The sequence below is a fragment of the Siphateles boraxobius genome, unplaced genomic scaffold (assembly GCF_051911475.1).
Source record: "Siphateles boraxobius isolate OS27281-9 unplaced genomic scaffold, OSU_SipBor_1 25, whole genome shotgun sequence".
NCBI lineage: Eukaryota > Metazoa > Chordata > Actinopteri > Cypriniformes > Leuciscidae > Siphateles > Siphateles boraxobius.
The window spans coordinates 33,474,299-33,493,615 of NW_027508866.1; the positions used below are offsets into that span (position 1 = coordinate 33,474,299).

The window sequence follows — 19,317 nt, forward strand, 5'->3', positions numbered from 1 at the left end:
TTTTAGTCGACTAAATCTACTGTAGATTTAGTCGACTAAAATGTTATTGTATTTCGTCGACTAAAACTAGACTAAAACTAAAACAATTCAGATGACTAAAATATGACTAAAACTAAATGGCATTTTAGTCAAAAGACTAAGACTAAAACTAAATCAAAATTTGCTGACAAAATTAACACTGCTCACTACGATAAAAAACGGATACAGGATCCAGTTCCGGAGACGACCTCCTCCTTTTCAGGTATCCACTTAACTGTGGTCAAGAACTCAGTCCAGGCAAAGTTTTATCCAAAGAAATAGCAACCCTTCTGAGGAAGGAGGTAATCGCTCAGATATTTATACAAAATATTTCCTTGTGCCCAAAAAAGATGGTGGTCTCCGACCTATCTTAGACCTAAGGCCTCTAAATGCATACATAAAAGTGTTGCCATTCAAGATGCTGACCACTGCCCAGATCTTGGAGGTTATAGAACCAAAAGAGTGGTTTACAACACTAGACCTCAAAGATGCATTCTTCCATGTGCCTATTCATCCAGATCACAGGAAGTTCCTTCGCTTTGCTTTTCAAGGCCAAGCATATCAATTCACAGTGTTCCCCTTTGGCCTTTCCCTCTCTCCCCGTGTATTTACCAGAGTGGTGTCAGCCGCCCTTCACCCTTTTCAGGCTGTAGGTATAAAGATCCTCCCATACCTGGACGAATAACCCATTGATATGTGCACCAAGCCGTCACAAGGTTCTAAGAGATACAGAGGCCGTTATCAACCATTTACAAGAACTCGGGTTCCGCATGAATCACGAAAAGAGCAATATCGAACCACTACAAGAAACAGTATTTGTCGAGTTAGTTTTGAACACCCTAACAATGACAGCATCTCTATCCCCAGAGAGGGCAACAAAGTTATCCACCCTGGCACAATCTTTTCGCTTAGGCAAGCGGATGGAGTTGACACAGTTCCAAAAGTTAATGGGGATGATATCGGCAGCAATAAAGGTAGTGCCTCTGGGACTGCTCAAAGCACGGCCATTGCAGTGGTGGATCAACAAATTTCAACTCCACCCCAGGCTACACAGGCGAGTGAAGCTGAAGGTCACACGGAAATGTATTCAGGCTCTGCGTCCATGGATAATAAGCAGCAGGTTGGATCAAGGGGTTCCTTTGGGGAATATACCAGCAAGGAGAATGGTGGTGACAACCAATGCTTCTCTGACAGGTTGGGGGGCTGTCTGGCAAGGCAGAACAGTCAGAGGCTCAAGGGTGTTCCCCTGGACCATGGAACACATCAATGTGCTGGAGCTGAGATCCATCTATCTATCTTTGAGACACTTGATTCCGTTCCTACAAGCATGTCCTTGTAAGGACCGACAATATGTCGGCAGTTTATCATATCAATCATCAGGGAGGCACCAGGTCATAACGCTGCCTCCAAGAAACCAGGAGACTTCTGTTTTGGGTTTACCCGAGACTTGCATCTCTCAGGGAAATCTACATACCCGGAGTAATGAACCGGGCAGCCGATCTCCTTTCCCAAACTGGACCTCTCCCGGGGGAATGGCGATTACACCTAGAGGTGGTGAATCTGATATGGGCCCAGTTTGGAAAAGCCCACATCGACCTGTTTGCATCAGCCAAGACGACCCATTGCAAGATGTGGTTCTCTCTGAAAGGCCAAGGTGGGCCTTTGGGACTGGATGCACTGTATCACGAGTGGCCAGGAGGTATATTATACGCTTTTCCTCCCCTACCATTGATTCCTCATTTGCTCAAACGCGTGGATCTGGGACATTGAAGGGTCTTACTGATCGCCCTGAAATGGCCAAAGAGACATTGGTTCCAGCTTCTCTTACGTCTGGTACAGGGCCATCCGTGGCCACTACCAATCAGAGCAGACTTTCTGTCTCAAGTGGAGGGTCAGATCTGGCACCCGAATTCAAACACGTTACAACTCTGTGTTTGGCCCCTACTAAGCCCCTCTATTGTCAGCTGGAGGAGGCAGTAAAGAAAACCATAAACAATGCTAAAGCGCCTTCCACTTGGAATAACTAATCGAGCAAGTGGTGTGTGTTCTCTAACTGGTGTCAAAACCAGAACTTGGACCCCATGAATTGTTGTCTTGATTCTATTTTATGCTTTTTTCAGTCACTTTTAGACTCCGGAAGAAAAGTCAACACAGTGAGAGTTTATGTGGCGGCTATTTCTCATTTTCACAGTATTGTGGAAGGTTTGTCCATTGGTAAACACATGTTGGTTACTCAATTTCTCAAAGGGGCACGTCGCCTCTATCCAGAATAAAGGCTTAGATCACCATCCTGGGATCTTCCCATGGTTCTTCAATCACTGACTAGAGCCCCGTTTGAACCTTTGGCCCTAGCGCATCTTAAGTCGCTAACATGGAAAACAGTTTTCCATGTAAGCGGATCTTAAGACGCTAACATGGAAAACAGTTTTCCTTCTTGCTATCTGTTCAGCAAAAAGAGTGGGTGAGTTAAATTCTTTACCGGTAACTGAAGACTGTAGGGCTGGGTATTGTTAGGAATTTCACAATTCGATTCGATTTCGATTCTTGAGGCTTCGATTCGATTCGATATTGATTTATTAGCTTCGATATCGATTCAATAATTAGTAAATACACAAGTAATTAAGTACCTGAGTATATTTTTAAATAATGTGTGCAGTATTACCAATGTTTAAGAACAAATTGACCCCAGCATGTTTCCTGTCATGGTTTATTTAGCAGAACAAACTGTACAATATTGTACATGTGTTGAATACAAACAGGTGCTTTATTAACACCTCTAAAGTGCATGTAACTGTAATATTAAGTATATTTCTTTCTTCCTATACATTCAAGTTATAAAAGAAATGTAAACAGAAACACAAAATGTGCATAGTCATAAAAAAAAAGCGCTTCATGAGGCACACATGCGCACATTCGCACACACACGCAAGGACTCTCTCTCTCTCTCTCTCTGTCGTGCGCGCGCTACGCGGTTTGGAGCTCGCGAGCTCTAGATTTCGGGAGATTTGAACTAATTGGCGGACATCAGGGAGTCGCTATCAATATGTGGGAGATAGGCTTGCCGCGATAGACGGTGTTGACGGTGTTACCACACTTAAAGCCCCATCACCGGTGACATCACTTTCCCACCGTGACACCGCGATGTCTTGACTTTTTTAAAGTATTCGTTTTTGCTAAAATATTTATTTGAATTAAAAATAATAATTATCAATTATTTAGTTCAGAAGAGAGCATACATTATAATTAAAAACTGAACTGTGCAGTGCGTGCCAAGAGCCAGTCACGTCACAGATCAGCAAGCATCAGGATTCCATTTAGCACGTGTGGATATGAGAACGAGTCAAATTACAGAAAAGCAAGATAATGGCGGAAGATTTGGTGTCAAAAAGCAATGCAAAAGCGCCTGTTTGGCAATATTTTGGGTTCAAACCAAATTCAAAAATGGAACCTGAAAACGTTAATGAGGCAATCTGCAAACTTTGCCTGACAAAGGTTGCAGCATCTGGAGGAAACACAAGTAATTTATACACGCACCTTCAAGCGCACCACAAGAATGAGGCTGCCAAAATGGGCACTGCAGTAAAACATCGACCGCAGAAGCCAGACACACAGGTACAACAATCAATTAGTACTGCGTTTGCGCGATGCACCAAATATAAGAGGGACAGTGTGAGGTGGAACAAATGCACTGATGCAGTGACCAAGTATATCTGCAAAGAAATGGTGTCTTACTACACGGTTGAAAAACAATCTTTCAAAGACCTCATAACAACATTCGACAGCCAGTATGAATTGCCCGGGCGTTCATATTTCTCTAACACCGCTATCCCACGTGCCTACAACCGTGTCCGTGGTGAGCTGCAACAGGCTGTTTCAGCAGTTGATTATTTTTCACTCACAACAGACATGTGGTCCAGCACAAAAATGACACCTTACATGTCACTGACTTTCCATTTCATTGACACGGAATGGACACTGGTGTCAAAATGCCTCCAAACAAGTTTTTTGCCCGAGGACCACACTGACGCTAACTTGGCCGATGCTTTGCAGGAGGTTCTCCATGACTGGGGATTAAAAGAGGATAACGTGTCTTGTGTCACGACAGACAGTGGAAGCAATATTAAAGCGGCTGTTCGTAATTTAGGCTGGCCCTGGTTAAGCTGTTTTGGGCACAACCTGAACCTAGCTGTGTCCAACACTTTTGAAAAGACGGAGAAAGCCCGCACAGACCGTGCCCTCGCAGTTTGTCGCACCATAAACGGCTTCTTCTCTCACAGCTGGAAAAGGAGAAGGGAGCTGAAGAAAGCCCAAGTCCAGCTTGGCCTCCCAGAGCACTCACTCGTGACGGTAAGTTTATTCTTAGTTCTTATAAAAAAGCCTTTAGTATAGTAAATAAAGTATAAAAAATTATAAAACACTAAAAGCTAGTTTACTTTAAATATATTCGGCAGAAAACCATTAGGCTTTGTAGAACAGTTTAAGAGAGGTTTTTTTTTTTTCGTTATTGAGGCTATGTATAAATGATTTATAATAAATCATAAATAAAGTAAATGTTTGATGCAGTTTTACTTTGTTCTGGGCTATATAATTTAGACTTTAATAGGTCTACCACATCTTTTTTTTTTTTGGTCATTGATAATAATAATAATAATAATAATAGTAATAATAATAATAATAACATTTATTTTCTCATTGAGGACTGTGCAACTCGCTGGGGCTCCAAGCAAAAAATGATTGATAGGATGCTAGAGCAGAGGACGGCCATCAATCGAGTTCTAGCTGATGACCGTAAAGTCAATGTGAGCATCACATGGCAAGACGAGGATGTTGCAATCGTTGAACAAAGCGTTAAAGCCAGTGAGCGAGTTTACAGACGTTCTGTCCGGAGAGAATTATGTAACCGCGTCATCTCTTCTACCTGTGCTGCGTCTCATTAAAGAGGACACATTGGCCCCATCGGATGAGGATGGACATCTGACAGCCAACCTGAAAGCCGGCATCATGTCTATTTTAGACGATAAATATAAAGCTCTCCCAGAAGCAAGCCTGCAGCTTATTCGCAAGACAACATTCCTGGACCCGCGCTACCGGGGTGACTACGACCCGAATGTTGAAGAGACCAAGAAAATGATAGAGGAAGAAGCGTTCATCCTCGGTAGGAAAGCGCAGTCAACGCACCCCGTGAGAGAAGAGGGAGAACAAAACGAGGAAGCCGACGTCGAGCCGCAGCCCAAAAGAAAAAAAACTCTGGCAAGTTTATTAAAAAGAAAAGCAGGCACTGCGTCAGTAAATCTGACTATTCCAGAAAAGGTGGTGACAGAAATCGCCACCTATGCTCAGGAGTCCCCCATTCACGCAGAGCAGGATCCTCTGGCCTGGTGGAAAGAGAACCAAAGTAGGTTCCCCCTGTTGGCAAAGATAGCCAAAAAGTATCTTTGCGTGTGTGCAACAAGCTGTGCATCCGAGAGGGTGTTCAGCACGATGGGGAACATAGTCACCCCCAAAAGATCCCATCTTAAGCCAGAGATGGTCAACATGCTCGGTTTTCTGACTAAGAACATGTAGACTCAGTCTACATGTTCTTGACTGCAAGACTGTCTTTGTCATGAAGTCTGTCTTTGTCTCAACTGTCATGTTCTTTGACTCTACTAGAATGCAAACAATGTTAATAAATGCCAATTTATAGTGTTTTACGTTTTTTTAGAGTGCTGTCATTTATGTAGGCTAAGGTCCTTTTTGAAGTTTTTATTTTATATTCGTCTCTTATTTATTTGGTTTTATCTTATTTAAACTTTGTGTAATTTATTTATGCCTATTTTATTTCTTATTCGTTAATAAACGTTTTATGGTTCTTGTTTGTTTGGGCCCACAGTTTGCCGATTTTCACTTTTTTTAGCCTATGCATGGGGTTATTTTTATTCGTTCGTTATGCTAATAAAAGTTCTGTCTATAAATAAAAGTTTTATTATCAGCGAGTTGTTGTTTTTTTGTCCATTCAAGCAATTGACGCTTATTTCGAAAGTGAAAGTATAACGCGCACGCATTTAAAAGATATTTAACCCCCCCGCCCAGCCCCCCACGGTGACACCGGGATTACAGGTGTTGTCACACGTCGATTAACCGGTGGGAAATTTTCCTCACCGCCGCAACCCTAGTGGGAGACTCCCGGAGACTTATTGTTGTCCTTATTATCATTTAGGGGGGCTTAGGAACAATTTGGGGTAGCTTCAGCCCCCTAAAATAGGCCTAACGACATCCCTGGTTGGTGGTGCAAGCTTGAACGGAGTGCAGCTACTGTCCTTCGTCTTGCTGTTTTGGTAAAGAGCGTCTTGTACAACGCTGAACGCTCTAACTAGAGCGTTGCCCACCGCGCCGCCACTGGCTCGTGGGCTGAATCGATTCATAGGATTTGATGAATCGATATTGAATTGAGGAACAAATAATTGCAATGCATTGATGAATCTATATTTTTACCCAGCCCTAGAAGACTGTCTGAGATGAAAGCAGACTATTCAGGGGTCTCTCTTTGGCCGAACCCTGCTTTCCTACCTAAAGTTCTTAATACTTGCTCGATCAATCAAGTAATCGAACTTGCATGTTCGTTTTTGGTCCAAAATGTTTTTGGATATTTTCATCATATAATTTTAAAATGTGCCTTTAAAAGATTTAACTCATTGCATCATGGTCTCTAAATTAACTATTTGTTGCATTTTGTGAATCCATGGTTTTATTGTTGTATGTGGCTATGTACAATATGTTTTATTATTATTACTTTGGCAACATTCTTAACCCATGGCAGTAAAGCTAATCTAAATTAAATGTTGAAAAATTATTTATTGACAAAATAAACCTCTGTGCTAAAGCGTCGCCCATTCATTTCTTTGCCTGTGTTCTTCATTGTGGATGCGGGTAAAACAAAACAAAATGGCAGCAGCTGGGGCCTGTTTCAATAAGGAGGTTCAACCAACTCTGAGTTAAAGCTTGAACTCTGAGTTGACTTACCCTGAGATGGAAAACTGAGTTTTTGGTTACAGAACAGCTGAAATGAGTAAGTTCAATCAACTCTAAGTTGACTGACTCTGAGTTAAGCGCGTGCACCACAACTATAAAAAGCCATTATCAATGCAGTGCAGATATTATGAGTCACCATGGCAACAGTGCCAGAGAAAAAGTGGTCTGCATATTTCTCACCGGCAGAACTGGATGTGCTTCTGAAAGCATATGGAGACTACGAACACATTTTTTTTTTAAAGCAACACGGCAGCAGTGGCGAAGGACATAGAGTTAGTTTTGGAGAATTATATAATTATAATTATAATTACTGTTATACAGTGTTGGGTGTAATTAATTACCAAGTAATCAAAATACTGTAATTTAATTAAAGGGATTACTCTTAATTCTTCTGTAATATAAAAGTAAAATCTGATGTCATTGTATCAAATACTGCATAAACTATAGAACAATTCTGTATAAAACAATAGTGGATTTAACCTAAAATTTTTAAAAGGTATAGTTTTTATGTAACCTTCTCCCTCTACACACGATGGTAAATTCAAGAATAATTCATGCAATTGTATATTGTTAATTTGAAAGCATTAAAAGTGCAGTTTCTTGTCTCTTTTTGTATTGTTCAAGTGGTTGAGGTTGATATGGGATTTAGAAAGTAATTAGTAATAAGTAGACCAATACTTTCTAGAGATAGTAATTATTAAATTAATCTAATTACACTGTTGAAGATGTCATTTGTAGTTAGTAATTAATAACTATTTTAGAGTAACTTACCCAACTATTATAATATCAGAGGTGAAACTGGAAGAACAGTATGTTATTCAACCTAATTTTAATTTAGGTGCAATCCTGCAGGCATCAAAAGAACGTGGCAGCAGCTGAAAATGAAATATAAAAACATAATTCAATCAGGTAAGGCTTGAGCATATAATGGATGTAGGCTACCTGACTTTACAAACATTTGACATAATAAATAACTAAATAGCATCCAGTGTCTAGCAGTGCAGCAGCATTTTTGACATAGGTCTAATTCTTTTTTCACACAATTTAATGTTCATTCTCATTTGACTTCTACTCAGCCAACAGAAAGAAGGCAGAGGCTCGCAAACGGGGAGAGGAGCAGAGGAGAAGGTGATGGCCCTGAGCCTGAATCCTGGAACGCCAATGTCTGAGGGAATTCCTGGAGAAACTTCATCAGAGCCAGTCACTCCCGAAGATTTAAGGACCTTCATAAAATGTAAGAGTTTGATATTTCCATTTATTTTACTTTGGGTTGGGTTCCCTTCAAGGGAACTCGAGCTGCGTTGAGACGCGGTGGGAACGCTCTGCGTGATTGCGTCGTGAAGTACGTGTATAATCAGTCCAATGGAAGAGCGAGACGTCATAGGCGGTGACGTCATAGACCATGAAGCTATAAAGCACCCCTGAAAACAGATCGCGACAGCTTCTGTTGCCTTCAGCAAGCGCTCTCTGTATACTTTCCTTGTCTATTTACTGTTGTCTGTCACAAGCACATTATATCTATCTATATATATATATATATATATATATATATATTATGGCGAAACAAGAGTTCAAGCGTTGTGTTGTCCCTTGCCCTCGTTTCATTACGGGTGGGGACACACATCAGCTTTGTGTTACTTGTTTGGGAGTGGAGCATGCCCAGTCAGTTCTCGAGGGAGCTGACTGCGAGCATTGCGAGAAGCTGTCCGTGAGGACGCTCCACTCTCGCCGGGCGTTCTTTGAGGAGGACGGTTCGGTTCGTGCTCCCAGAGGTGCGGATCCCGCTGCTGCCGAGGCACAGCGAAGGCTTTCATCTTGGGGTTCGCATATGGATCTAGTAGCGGGGCTTGAGACGGGCCCAGCCCTTTCTCAACCCTTACCTGCTGGATCCGGTGCCTCTGCCCAGGAAGGAGCCCGCGCTGCGGCTTCTCCTTCCCAGGTCGGGGCACCATGGCTGAGACTATCCAGTTCTGAGGATCTGGATGTCGTCAGTATTGATATGGGGGATTTTGAGTCTTCGCCAGCTCATTCCCCCGGTAATGATGAGGAGCTTATGGAGGTTTTATCTCGTGCTGTAGCTAGATTAAATATTGAATGGCCAGCCGATGATTCTCAGAGTGTTATTAAAAAGAGTTTAGTAGATGAAAGATTTCTACCATCTAAACACAGCCTCCACGTCGAGGACTCCCGTTTTTTCCCGATCTCCACAATGAGGTTTCGAGATCGTGGAATAAACCGGCGTCATTCAGAGTGTTTAACCCACAAACCTCTAACTATAGTAATGTTTTGGGTGCATCTGATTATGGTTATTTGACGGTTCAACGGGCTGAAGAGACGCTCGTGAGCTATCTCTCTCCCGAGTCAGCGTCATCATTAAAAGCCCCGACGTTACCCACCAAGCCCTTAAAATCTACATCTTCGCTGGTGGGTAAAGCTTATTCGGCAGCAGGTCAGGCTGCGTCATGTCTGCACACTATGTCTAGACTGCAGGCATACCAGGCTGATCTGCTGAAGGATATCGATGAACGTGAGGAAGTCAGCGCTGATGCAATTCGAGAATTGCGTCGCGCAACAGACCTGTCTCTCCGGGCAACCAAGGAGACGGCCAAATCAGTGGGCCGTTCTATGGCAGCCCTGGTGGCCACGGAGCGGCATCTTTGGTTAAATCTGTCAGATATAAAGGATAAAGATCGGTCTGTTCTTCTGGACGCACCACTTTCACCTTCAAGTTTGTTCGGCGACGCTATCAACTGTGTTATCGATAGGTTTCAAGAATCGAAAAAACAATCTGCTGCGTTCCAGAGGTTTCTTCCTCGACGTTTCGATGTCCCCGAGACTGCTGGGCGGAAAGTGATTATTAAATCCGAGCAGTCTCGTCCAAGTACAAGCTCCTCACAGAACAGAGTGCATCAAAAACAGAGCGTCGCCACTCGGGCTCCTCCACAATCTGGGGAACCTGGGTGGCGGTCGCAGTCCAGGCCAGCTAGGGGTAGGCAAGATCTGATGACTGTCATATCTAAGAAAACTTGGGCTAAGAAGAAGTCCTGACGCCCAGGGTGTCAGGCTTCTGAGGGTGGTCCCCTCCGGGGAGGGACGATTTCGAGAAATCGTTCATCCTCGGCGCCGTCTGGGGGGCGATTCTCTGAGGAGAGTCGCAGCGCTGCCACATCGGTTGTTCCCTGCCGGTTCGCCGCTTCAGGGCACCGAGGTGTCAGCGTCCCCATACGATTCTCCGAGGAGGGTCGTAGAACGGTCAGTTCGGTTGTTCCCTACCGGTTCGCCGCTTCAGGGCACCGAAGTGTCCGTACAACCGAATCCCGAGGCCAGTCTCGAGAGACTGGTGCCCTTAGTAGAATTTCTGGCAGCATGGAAACTACTGCCAAATATTTCTCAGTGGGTCCTGCATATAATAGAAAAAGGTTACAGAATTCAGTTCGGTTCTCGTCCGCCCAGATTTCAATGGGTCCTTCCCACAGTGGTGGACTCAGAGCAGGCTCGGGTCATGGAGCAAGAAGTACTGACGCTTCTGCAAAAAGGGGCTATAGAAAGGGTTTCTCCACCCAGCAGACAGTCGGGGTTTTACAGCCGTTACTTCATCATTCCCTAGAAGGATGGGGGGTTGCGTCCTATTCTAGATCTGCGTCAGTTAAACAGCAGAGTTCAGAAACTCTAGTTCAAAATGCTTACACTCAAACAGATTGTATCACAGATTCAGTCCGAGGACTGGTTTGTCACAATAGACTTGAAGGACGCTTACTTTCATGTATCCATTCATCCTCATCACAGGAAGTTCCTGAGGTTTGCTTTCGGGGGCGAAGCATACCAATATCGGGTCCTTCCATTCGGCCTAGGTTTATCACCCCGCACCTTTACGAAATGTGTGGATGCAGCGCTGGCTCCTCTGAGACTCCAGGGCATTCGCGTATTAAACTATATCGACGACTGGTTGATCCTGGCTCGTTCCGAGCAGTTGGCAGTTCGGCATCGAGATGTCGTTCTGTCTCACATAAATAGGTTGGGGTTACGGCTAAACACCAAGAAGAGTGTGCTCCTCCCAGCCCAGAGGACCACTTTTCTAGGGGTAATGTGGGATTCGACAACTATGCAAGCACGATTGTCTCCAGCACGTATCTCTGCAATTCTCACAGCCGTAAAGAGGGTAAAACTAGGCCAGTCACTCACTGTGAAACATTTCCAGAGACTGGTGGGTCTCATGGCAGCTGCGTCCAACGTAATTAGTTTTGGCCTTCTGTACATGAGACCCCTGCAGTGGTGGCTCAGGACCAAGGGGTTTTCTCCGAGGGGAAATCCATTTCGCACGATCAAGGTCACGCGGCAATGCCTACGTGCCTTGGTTATGTGGAAGAAACCTTGGTTCCTCGCCCAAGGCCCAGTATTGGGGGCTTCTTGTCGACGCGTAACGCTATCGACGGATGCTTCCCTCACAAGCTGGGGGGTGGTCATGAGTGGCCGCTCGGCGACAGGTGTCTGGCAGGACCATCAGCTTTCGTGGCATATAAACCGACTAGAGATGATGGCGGTATTTCAGGCTCTCAAATACTTCCTGCCAGACCTGGGAGGCCATCATGCGCTTTGTCCACACAGACAACACATCGGTGGTCTCTTACATCAACCATCAGGGGGGTCTGAGGTCCCGATTATTATGCAAACTGGCTCATCAGATCCTCCTATGGGCCAAAGGGAAATTACTGTCACTCAGGGCAGTTTATATTCCAGGTTGTTTGAATGTGGGAGCAGATATCCTGTCATGGCAGGGGCTGAGGCCCGGGGAGTGGAGACTTCAACCCGACGTGGTGGAGATCCTATGGGAGAACTATGGTCAAGCTCAGGTCGATCTTTTCGCAACTTACGATACAACCCATTGTCCGCTTTGTTTCTCCCTCACATATCCAGCTCCTCTCGGACTGGACGCTATGGTGCAGGTGTGGCCGAGGCTGCACCTGTACGCTTTTCCCCCGATATCATAGCTTCCGGGAGTTCTGGAGAGGGTTCGCCAAGTAGGGGCTCATCTATTATTAGTAGCCCCGCACTGGCCGGCCCGAGTGTGGTTCTCGGACCTAGTGTCCCTTCTGTACGGCTCTCCCATGGAGATTCCTGTCAGAAGGGACTTATCTCAAGCAAGGGGCACGATATTTCACCCTCGCCCGGAGTTGTGGAAACTGTGGGCTTGGCCTCTGAGGGGGCCCAGCTGTTAGAATCCGGTCTCTCGACTGAGGTCGTTGAGACCATCCTTCAATCCAGAGCTCCTTACGCGAGGAAACTATATTCATTGAAATGGAAGCTGTTCTCTACATGGTGTGGAGAACGTTTTTTAAATCCTGTTAACTGCCCGGTTGGTATAGTTCTCGATTTCCTACAAGACCGTTTCTCTGCTGGATTATCTCCCTCCACCTTGAAGGTGTACGTAGCGGCTATATCTGCTTATCGCTCCCCTCTGGGGGCTTCTTCTCTGGGGAGAGATCCTCTTATTATTCGTTTTCTTCGTGGTACATTGAGGCTGAGGCCTGCACTGCACTCTAGAGCACCGGCTTGGGATTTGGCCATTGTACTTGAGGATCTGGCCCTGGCTCCCTTCGGGCCTATTGAAGAGGTTTCAGAGAAGTTCCTTACACTAAAGACTCTATTTCTACTCGCTATTTCTTCTATCAAGAGAATTGGAGATCTGCAAGCCCTGTCGGTGGCTCCTTCATTTTTGGAATTTGCACCTGGTATGGTAAAAGCATTTTTACACCCTAGGCCGGGTTATATTCCTAAGGTCCCCACTAATGTGGCGAGCCCTATTGTGCTGCAGGCTTTTTGCCCTCAACCTTTCAATACCCCAGATCAGGAAAGTCTCAATCTGTTATGTCCCGTTAGGGCTTTGGATGCCTACGTTCACAGAGCTGCCCTGTGGCGTAGATCAGAGCAGTTATTTGTCTGCTTCAGTTCAACCAAGAAAGGTTGCCCTGCATCTAGACAGGTAATGAGCAAGTGGGTAGGCTATCTCACTTGCTTATTAAGCGGCCGGACAGCCTTCACCTATGGCTGTCCGCGCCCATTCTACAAGGAGTATGGCTGCCTCTAAGGCTTTAATTTCAGGTGTTTCCCTTCAGGACATTTGTAATGCGGCAGGCTGGTCCTCACCGCATTCATTTGTCAGATTTTACGACCTAGACCCCTCCACTCCCGGGGCTAGGCTGCTTGTTTCCTAGTGTGCGCAAGGACTCCACATAGAACGGGCATTTCTCATTATGGCGTAGTGGGTATGGGGTTCCCACCGCGTCTCAACGCAGCTCGAGTTCCCTTGAAAGGGAACGTCTCAGGTTACGTATGTAACCCCGGTCCCCTGATAGGGAACGAGACGCTGCGTTCTCCTGCCATACTTCCTGCATGCCCTGATCGACTTGCTTCAGGATTTTTCAGAAGCTGTCGCGGTCTGTTTTCAGGGGTGCTTTATAGCTTCCTAGTCTATGATGTCACCGCCTATGACGTCTCGCTCTTCCTTTGGACTGATTATACACGTGCTTCACGACGCAATCACGCAGAGCGTTCCCACCGCGTCTCAACGCACCGTCTCGTTCCCTATCAGGGAACCAGGGTTACATACGTAACCTGAGACGTTTTTCGTTGTTCACAACAGATTCTGATGGTAATATCTGTCTTTTGGAGCCTCCTGTCCCAACAGAACCCCAGGCAGTTTTAAGTAGCCTACTCAATACTAGGGCTGGGTATCGTGACAAAATTTTCGATACCGATACCTTGACTTCGATACCGGTTCCTGATCGATACTTTTTTCGATACCACTTTTATGAGACCAGTTTTAACAATATAACATTATCTAAAAAATTTTTTATTTTTTCAGTCAGTTTGTTGACTTTTTTACACATATTTTAAGTATGTAAAAAAGCACCAATGCTAAAGTTTTCTGTTTCCTAATCATTTAACAACATGTATTCTTTACTTCAATTAGCTAATTTTTCTTAATACATTGTTTAACAATGAAACTGAATAAAAATGAATTGAAATGCATTACACACAGTCACCTCTGATAACAGATCACTCTAAATTGTAATTTAGACGCGTGCATTTTCTGTAAAGCCACTTTGAAACGCTATGTATTGTGAAAAATGCTATAATAAATGTGAATTGAATTAAATATAGGCTACTGGGGGGCGAGATATATGCCTCGCGCTCAGCACAAATGAAGCTTGCCACAAAGCACTGGCGAAAGTAGCCTAATGATTATGGATGTGTCGGGAAACGATAGCAAGGAGATATTTTAATTGTTTATTAATGAACAAGTGTTTACAGTGTGTTGGTGGCAAAGATGATTATTGCGATGCTGACTCGTCATTCCTGCAGTAGTGAACGTGCGCGCGCGCCTATATGGATTAGGTATACCTAATCATTTAACAACATGTATTCTTTACTTCAATTAGCTAATTTTTCTTAATAAATTGTTTAACAATGAAACTGAATAAAAATGAATTGAAATGCATTACACACAGTCACCTCTGATAACAGATCACTCTAAATTGTAATTTAGACGCGTGCATTTTCTGTAAAGCCACTTTGAAACGCTATGTATTGTGAAAAATGCTATAATAAATGTGAATTGAATTAAATATAGGCTACTGGGGGGCGAGATATATGCCTCGCCCTCAGCACAAATGAAGCTTGCCGCAAAGCACTGGCGAAAGTAGCCTAATGATTATGGATGTGTCGGGAAACGATAGCAAGGAGATATTTTAATTGTTTATTAATGAACAAGTGTTTACAGTGTGTTGGTGGCAAAGATGATTATTGCGATGCTGACTCGTCATTCCTGCAGTAGTGAACGTGCGCGCGCGCCTATATGGATTAGGTAATCAAACTATTTATTTCGAATTGTTTCGTTTAAAAATAGATATATTTTGACCGTATATAGGACTATTCCTCATGTAGGGATGCAACGATTAAAGATTTTGTAAGTACGATTATTGTCTGAGAAATAATCACGATTTAACGATTATCACGATTATTATGCATCAATTAATTTCACAACACTATATGTATAATATCACATGAACACTCAACACTAGATTTTCATGTGTTATTTGCCACAACACAGTACAAAATTATAAAATGACAAACGATAATCAATCTCTTCCTTTGGAATTAAAGAGAAGTGCTTTGTAAACATCCAGCATTTTTCTTTTAAAATAACAAATTAAGTCAATGGCTGCAGGGCTCTTTGATTGAAATAGATCACAAAATGATTAAGTGTTTAGTTTGTTCTAAATTTATTTTCAACCTGAGGTAGAAAACTTGATAACATGAAAACAATATCTTGTTGGTATTTGACTTAAAAACAAATAAAGGGATAATAAATCCCAATGAAAATAAGAATAAACAAAGTATTTGGCTCTATTGAATTAAATGTAAGCTAAATATTAACTATGTATTTCTTTTAAAAGAAAACAAATATAGTCCACATGTTATCCACTCCAATATTATTGTACTTATTTTAATACTCTTTTTTAAATTATTAATCCAAATTTTACATGTGCCTTTAGAAAATCATCTATTATAATCTCATTATTTTGGTTTGTTTGTTTGAAGTTTAAGTAAAAATTATAGAAAGAAACTGAGAACAACATCTCTCATGTAGTGTTATTAATAACTGAAATGCAGTTAATTGGTAGTCCTAGAAGTCTACACGGCCCTGATCTTATGTTAGTGTTTTACACCGGGCATATTAAAACTACAAAGCCTAACATTTACAGGAGAAAGCAATAGGATATTAAGTTGAATGTTCACTGACTGAAACTCTTGAGAGCACGTCACATTCTGTTTTCCACAGACTTGGGTAACCAAAACATTCCGCTGTTTTTTGGTTGTTGTTTTTTTACGTTGCACTGAAAGCTGAAAGTTGCACGCCACGTTCTGCTTTTTCCAAAGCGCTAGGGCGGTTGCGCTCCGGAGGCGTCTGTCGTTGCTGTGTTGGTTCTTGTCACTTGACCTAAGGTGCGCTTGCGGCATTTTGAAAAGTAGAGATGTTTTTATCTCGATGCGGCGCGCACGCGCTTGGAAAAAACGAGCGCGCCGCTTCCCTTATGAGCGCGCATGCCGCACGCTTATTTGAAATAACGAACTTGAGCGCGCAAAAGACGCGATCTGTGAACAGGCCCTTAAGGCGTTTTTCCGGTGGAAATAGAGCGTCGCTGCTAGTCCCTCTGCCATAGTGGTTGACGAGCACGGCATTAAGCTGGTGCACCGCTGGTGTAACCTTGTTTTCGTTTGGTGCAAAAGTTCTGTTCCGTGCAGAACACTCGGTGTAGCATAGTCTTTACGATTAATTAACCGTGACGTTTTAAAGCGCGGTTAATTGTGAAATCCGGTAATCGCTGCATCCCTATCCTCATGTCTGTGAGGCAAGTATCCTATACGTATATATCCTAAACTTTCTACTCTCAAGTGTATTCTGTGCGCTTTTAAGTGCCTTATGATTTACCGTGTTGCCTTCTGACATAGGTAGGTACACTATTGATCATTTCCACATATTTTCTATCTATCTGAGTTGGGATGCTTACACACACACACACACACACACGCACACACACACACACACACACACACACACACACACACAAACACATCATGCTGCATGCTTATTGTTTCACTGACGTTGACGAGATTAACCACTTAGTTACCGAAACTTGGTACCGAAAAACAAGACATGTTTTGATACTCGGTAGTATGGAGGCAATTCGGTCGGTACCTAAAAAGTACCGAACTCGGTACCCAGTCCTACTCAATACACCAGAAATGATGACAAATAGTATTATAAAGTGTTCTCAACCAAATGCAGAATGAAGAAACAGAAACAAAGAAAGAAACAAATGAAGAAACAGTTTCTGACGCCACAGAGCGGCCTACAGAGGTAGTGTTAATATTTTGTGTATACACATCAAACAATCGACACATTCACATTTCTTCACATTTTTATGTGGAGTAGCCTATAGAATCTAAGTTTATAGACCCCCCCCCCCTCCATTAACTTCTGGTGCACAGATGAACACAGTTCAGTGATTTTCAGAAAATGTCCGTTTAATTCTGTAGAATTTGTTTAGAACTACCTGATGTAACGCTAATCTACCGTATTTTCAATTGCCAGTTAAGGAGTTATATAGACGACTTCTTATTAAAAAAAAAAACAGCAATGAATAAATGTACCGAAAGAATGAGGTGTTTAAACACCGCTTCCTCTTTAAAAAAAGGGAGGAGACCAAAATAAACTCTAGGTTTACCGAAGAAAACCTGCTCCCGACCACGTTTGGTTCACAGAGTTAGTTACCATGGTAACTGACTCTTGAGTAGAAGTTAACCTCTCTTTCAGAAACGGGCTTGACGTACCCTGCTTTCTCAGGTTTGACATACCTCCCATTCTGAAACGGAAAATATAGATTGAAGTGCTTGGGTATCACCTGTGGAATACCACAGGGGTCAATATTGGATCCAAAATTATTTATTATGTACATAAATGACATATGTAGGGTGACTGACCTCTTAAAATTTGTGATTTTTGCTGATGATACCAATATTTTTTGTTCAGGGGAAAATCTGAAGCACTTTTGGAGGTGGTCACATCAGAAATTAATAAGTTAAAAATATGGTTTGACTTAAATAAATAATCGTTAAATTTAGATAAAACCAGATTTATGTTGTTTGGTAATCGTAAAACCGACACACAAGTAAAAGTTATGATGAATAATGTTAAAATAGAAAGAGAGTATAAAAATACATTTTTGGGTGTGATTCTTGACCATAGAATTTGTTGTAAACCCCATATCAAATATGTTAGAACAAAAGTAGCGCAGAGTATTGGAGTAATGGGGAAAGCAAGGCATGTATTGAGTAAAAAAGCACTTTTTATTTTGTATTGCCTTATTTAAATTATTGTGTTGAAGTATGGGGCAACACCTACAAAACCACCTTACAAACATTAAGCACAGTACAAAAAAGAGCAATTAGGATAGTAAATAAGGTAGGATATCATGAGCATACTAATTTACTATATTTAAAATTGCACACTCTAAAGTTTAATGATCTTGTTAAATTTAAGGCCGCTCAATTAATTTATAAAGCAATAAATAAACAGTTGCCTGGAAACATACAACAGTTATTTACAGATTGGGTCGGGGGTTATAACTTGAGAGAAATTTATAACTTTAAATTTGAGTCAACATAGGATTCGGACAAAACTCAAAAGTATGTGTATCTCGATTTGTGGGGTGCTTTTGTGGAAAGGTCTGAGCAGTTCGATCAAACAAAGTGTTAATATGTTGCAATTTAAAAAAAGGTACAAAAGTTTTATTTTTGATAAGTACAGAAGTGAAGAGGGTGAATGATAATTCATTATGTTGTAATGTTGTTTGATAATTTTTTTTGTTTATGCTTTCTTTATCTTAATATTAAGATAAAGCATTATTTTAATTTAGTAGTTCTCTTACGAGAGGTTCTCTCGTATTGCGTAAGTATAGCTTACGCTACGGAAAGATTCATCTTTTCGAGATATTGAAGCCAAAAAATTATCCTTAATTTTTGTATCCATTGTCAACACAGTGCCGCAGCTAGCGGACCTTGAGCAGGCTGTCTAGCGTGCTCATAGGCTGCCCTGCGGGAACTGCTGTAGCCTATCACCTCGTGCAGAGCCCCTCTCAGCTTCGGAGACCGCCACGTTATCTGCACTCTCTGCCTGGGACCGGACCACGCTGCTCTTGCCCTCTCTACCGGAGGATGTGAGCACTGTGAAGAGCTTCCGATGTCGACCCTGCGGGCTCAACTCGAAGCTTGCAAAAATGAAGCTGTCACTCCGCCCTTTGTGGGAACGCGCAAGAAGAAGCGCCGTTCCCAAAGACCTCCGGAGCCTGCGGCCGCTGCGACATGCTTGCCGGAGTCCATCCCTCGAGCCTCGCCTTCTCCGCCGCTCTTCACCGATGCTCAGCCGCCGGCTATGGCCCGCTCTGCCACCGCGTCTGACGATGAGGCGGAAGGACCCGCCGCTATAGACAGCTGTTCTATCCTGGCTTCTGATAGTGAGGGATGGTCGAGTTCTCAGCACTCCGCCGCCTCCTCGACCCAGGAATCCGGCAAGGCCCACACCAGATTGGACAGCTGAGTTGATGCGCCTCCTCTCACAGGCCGTTGACCGCCTCGGGCTCGAGTGGTCGCCGCCCAAGGAGCCCGCGCACAACAGACTCGACGGCTGCTTTCTCCAGAGTCACTGCCGTCGAGCGCCCGCTGCCA

At 43.3% G+C, this 19,317-nt stretch overlaps 1 protein-coding gene across 1 annotated transcript; it reads left to right on the forward strand.

Annotated features, from left to right (window-relative positions):
• Positions 1-3,738: 3,738 nt before the first annotated feature.
• On the forward strand, positions 3,739-5,583 carry LOC143750748 (E3 SUMO-protein ligase ZBED1). Its single transcript, XM_077243918.1, has 3 exons — positions 3,739-4,365; positions 4,716-4,875; positions 4,958-5,583. Exons 1-3 carry the CDS (start codon positions 3,739-3,741, stop codon positions 5,581-5,583), a joined length of 1,413 nt encoding a protein of 470 aa, XP_077100033.1.
• The last annotated feature ends 13,734 nt before the right edge of the window (positions 5,584-19,317 follow it).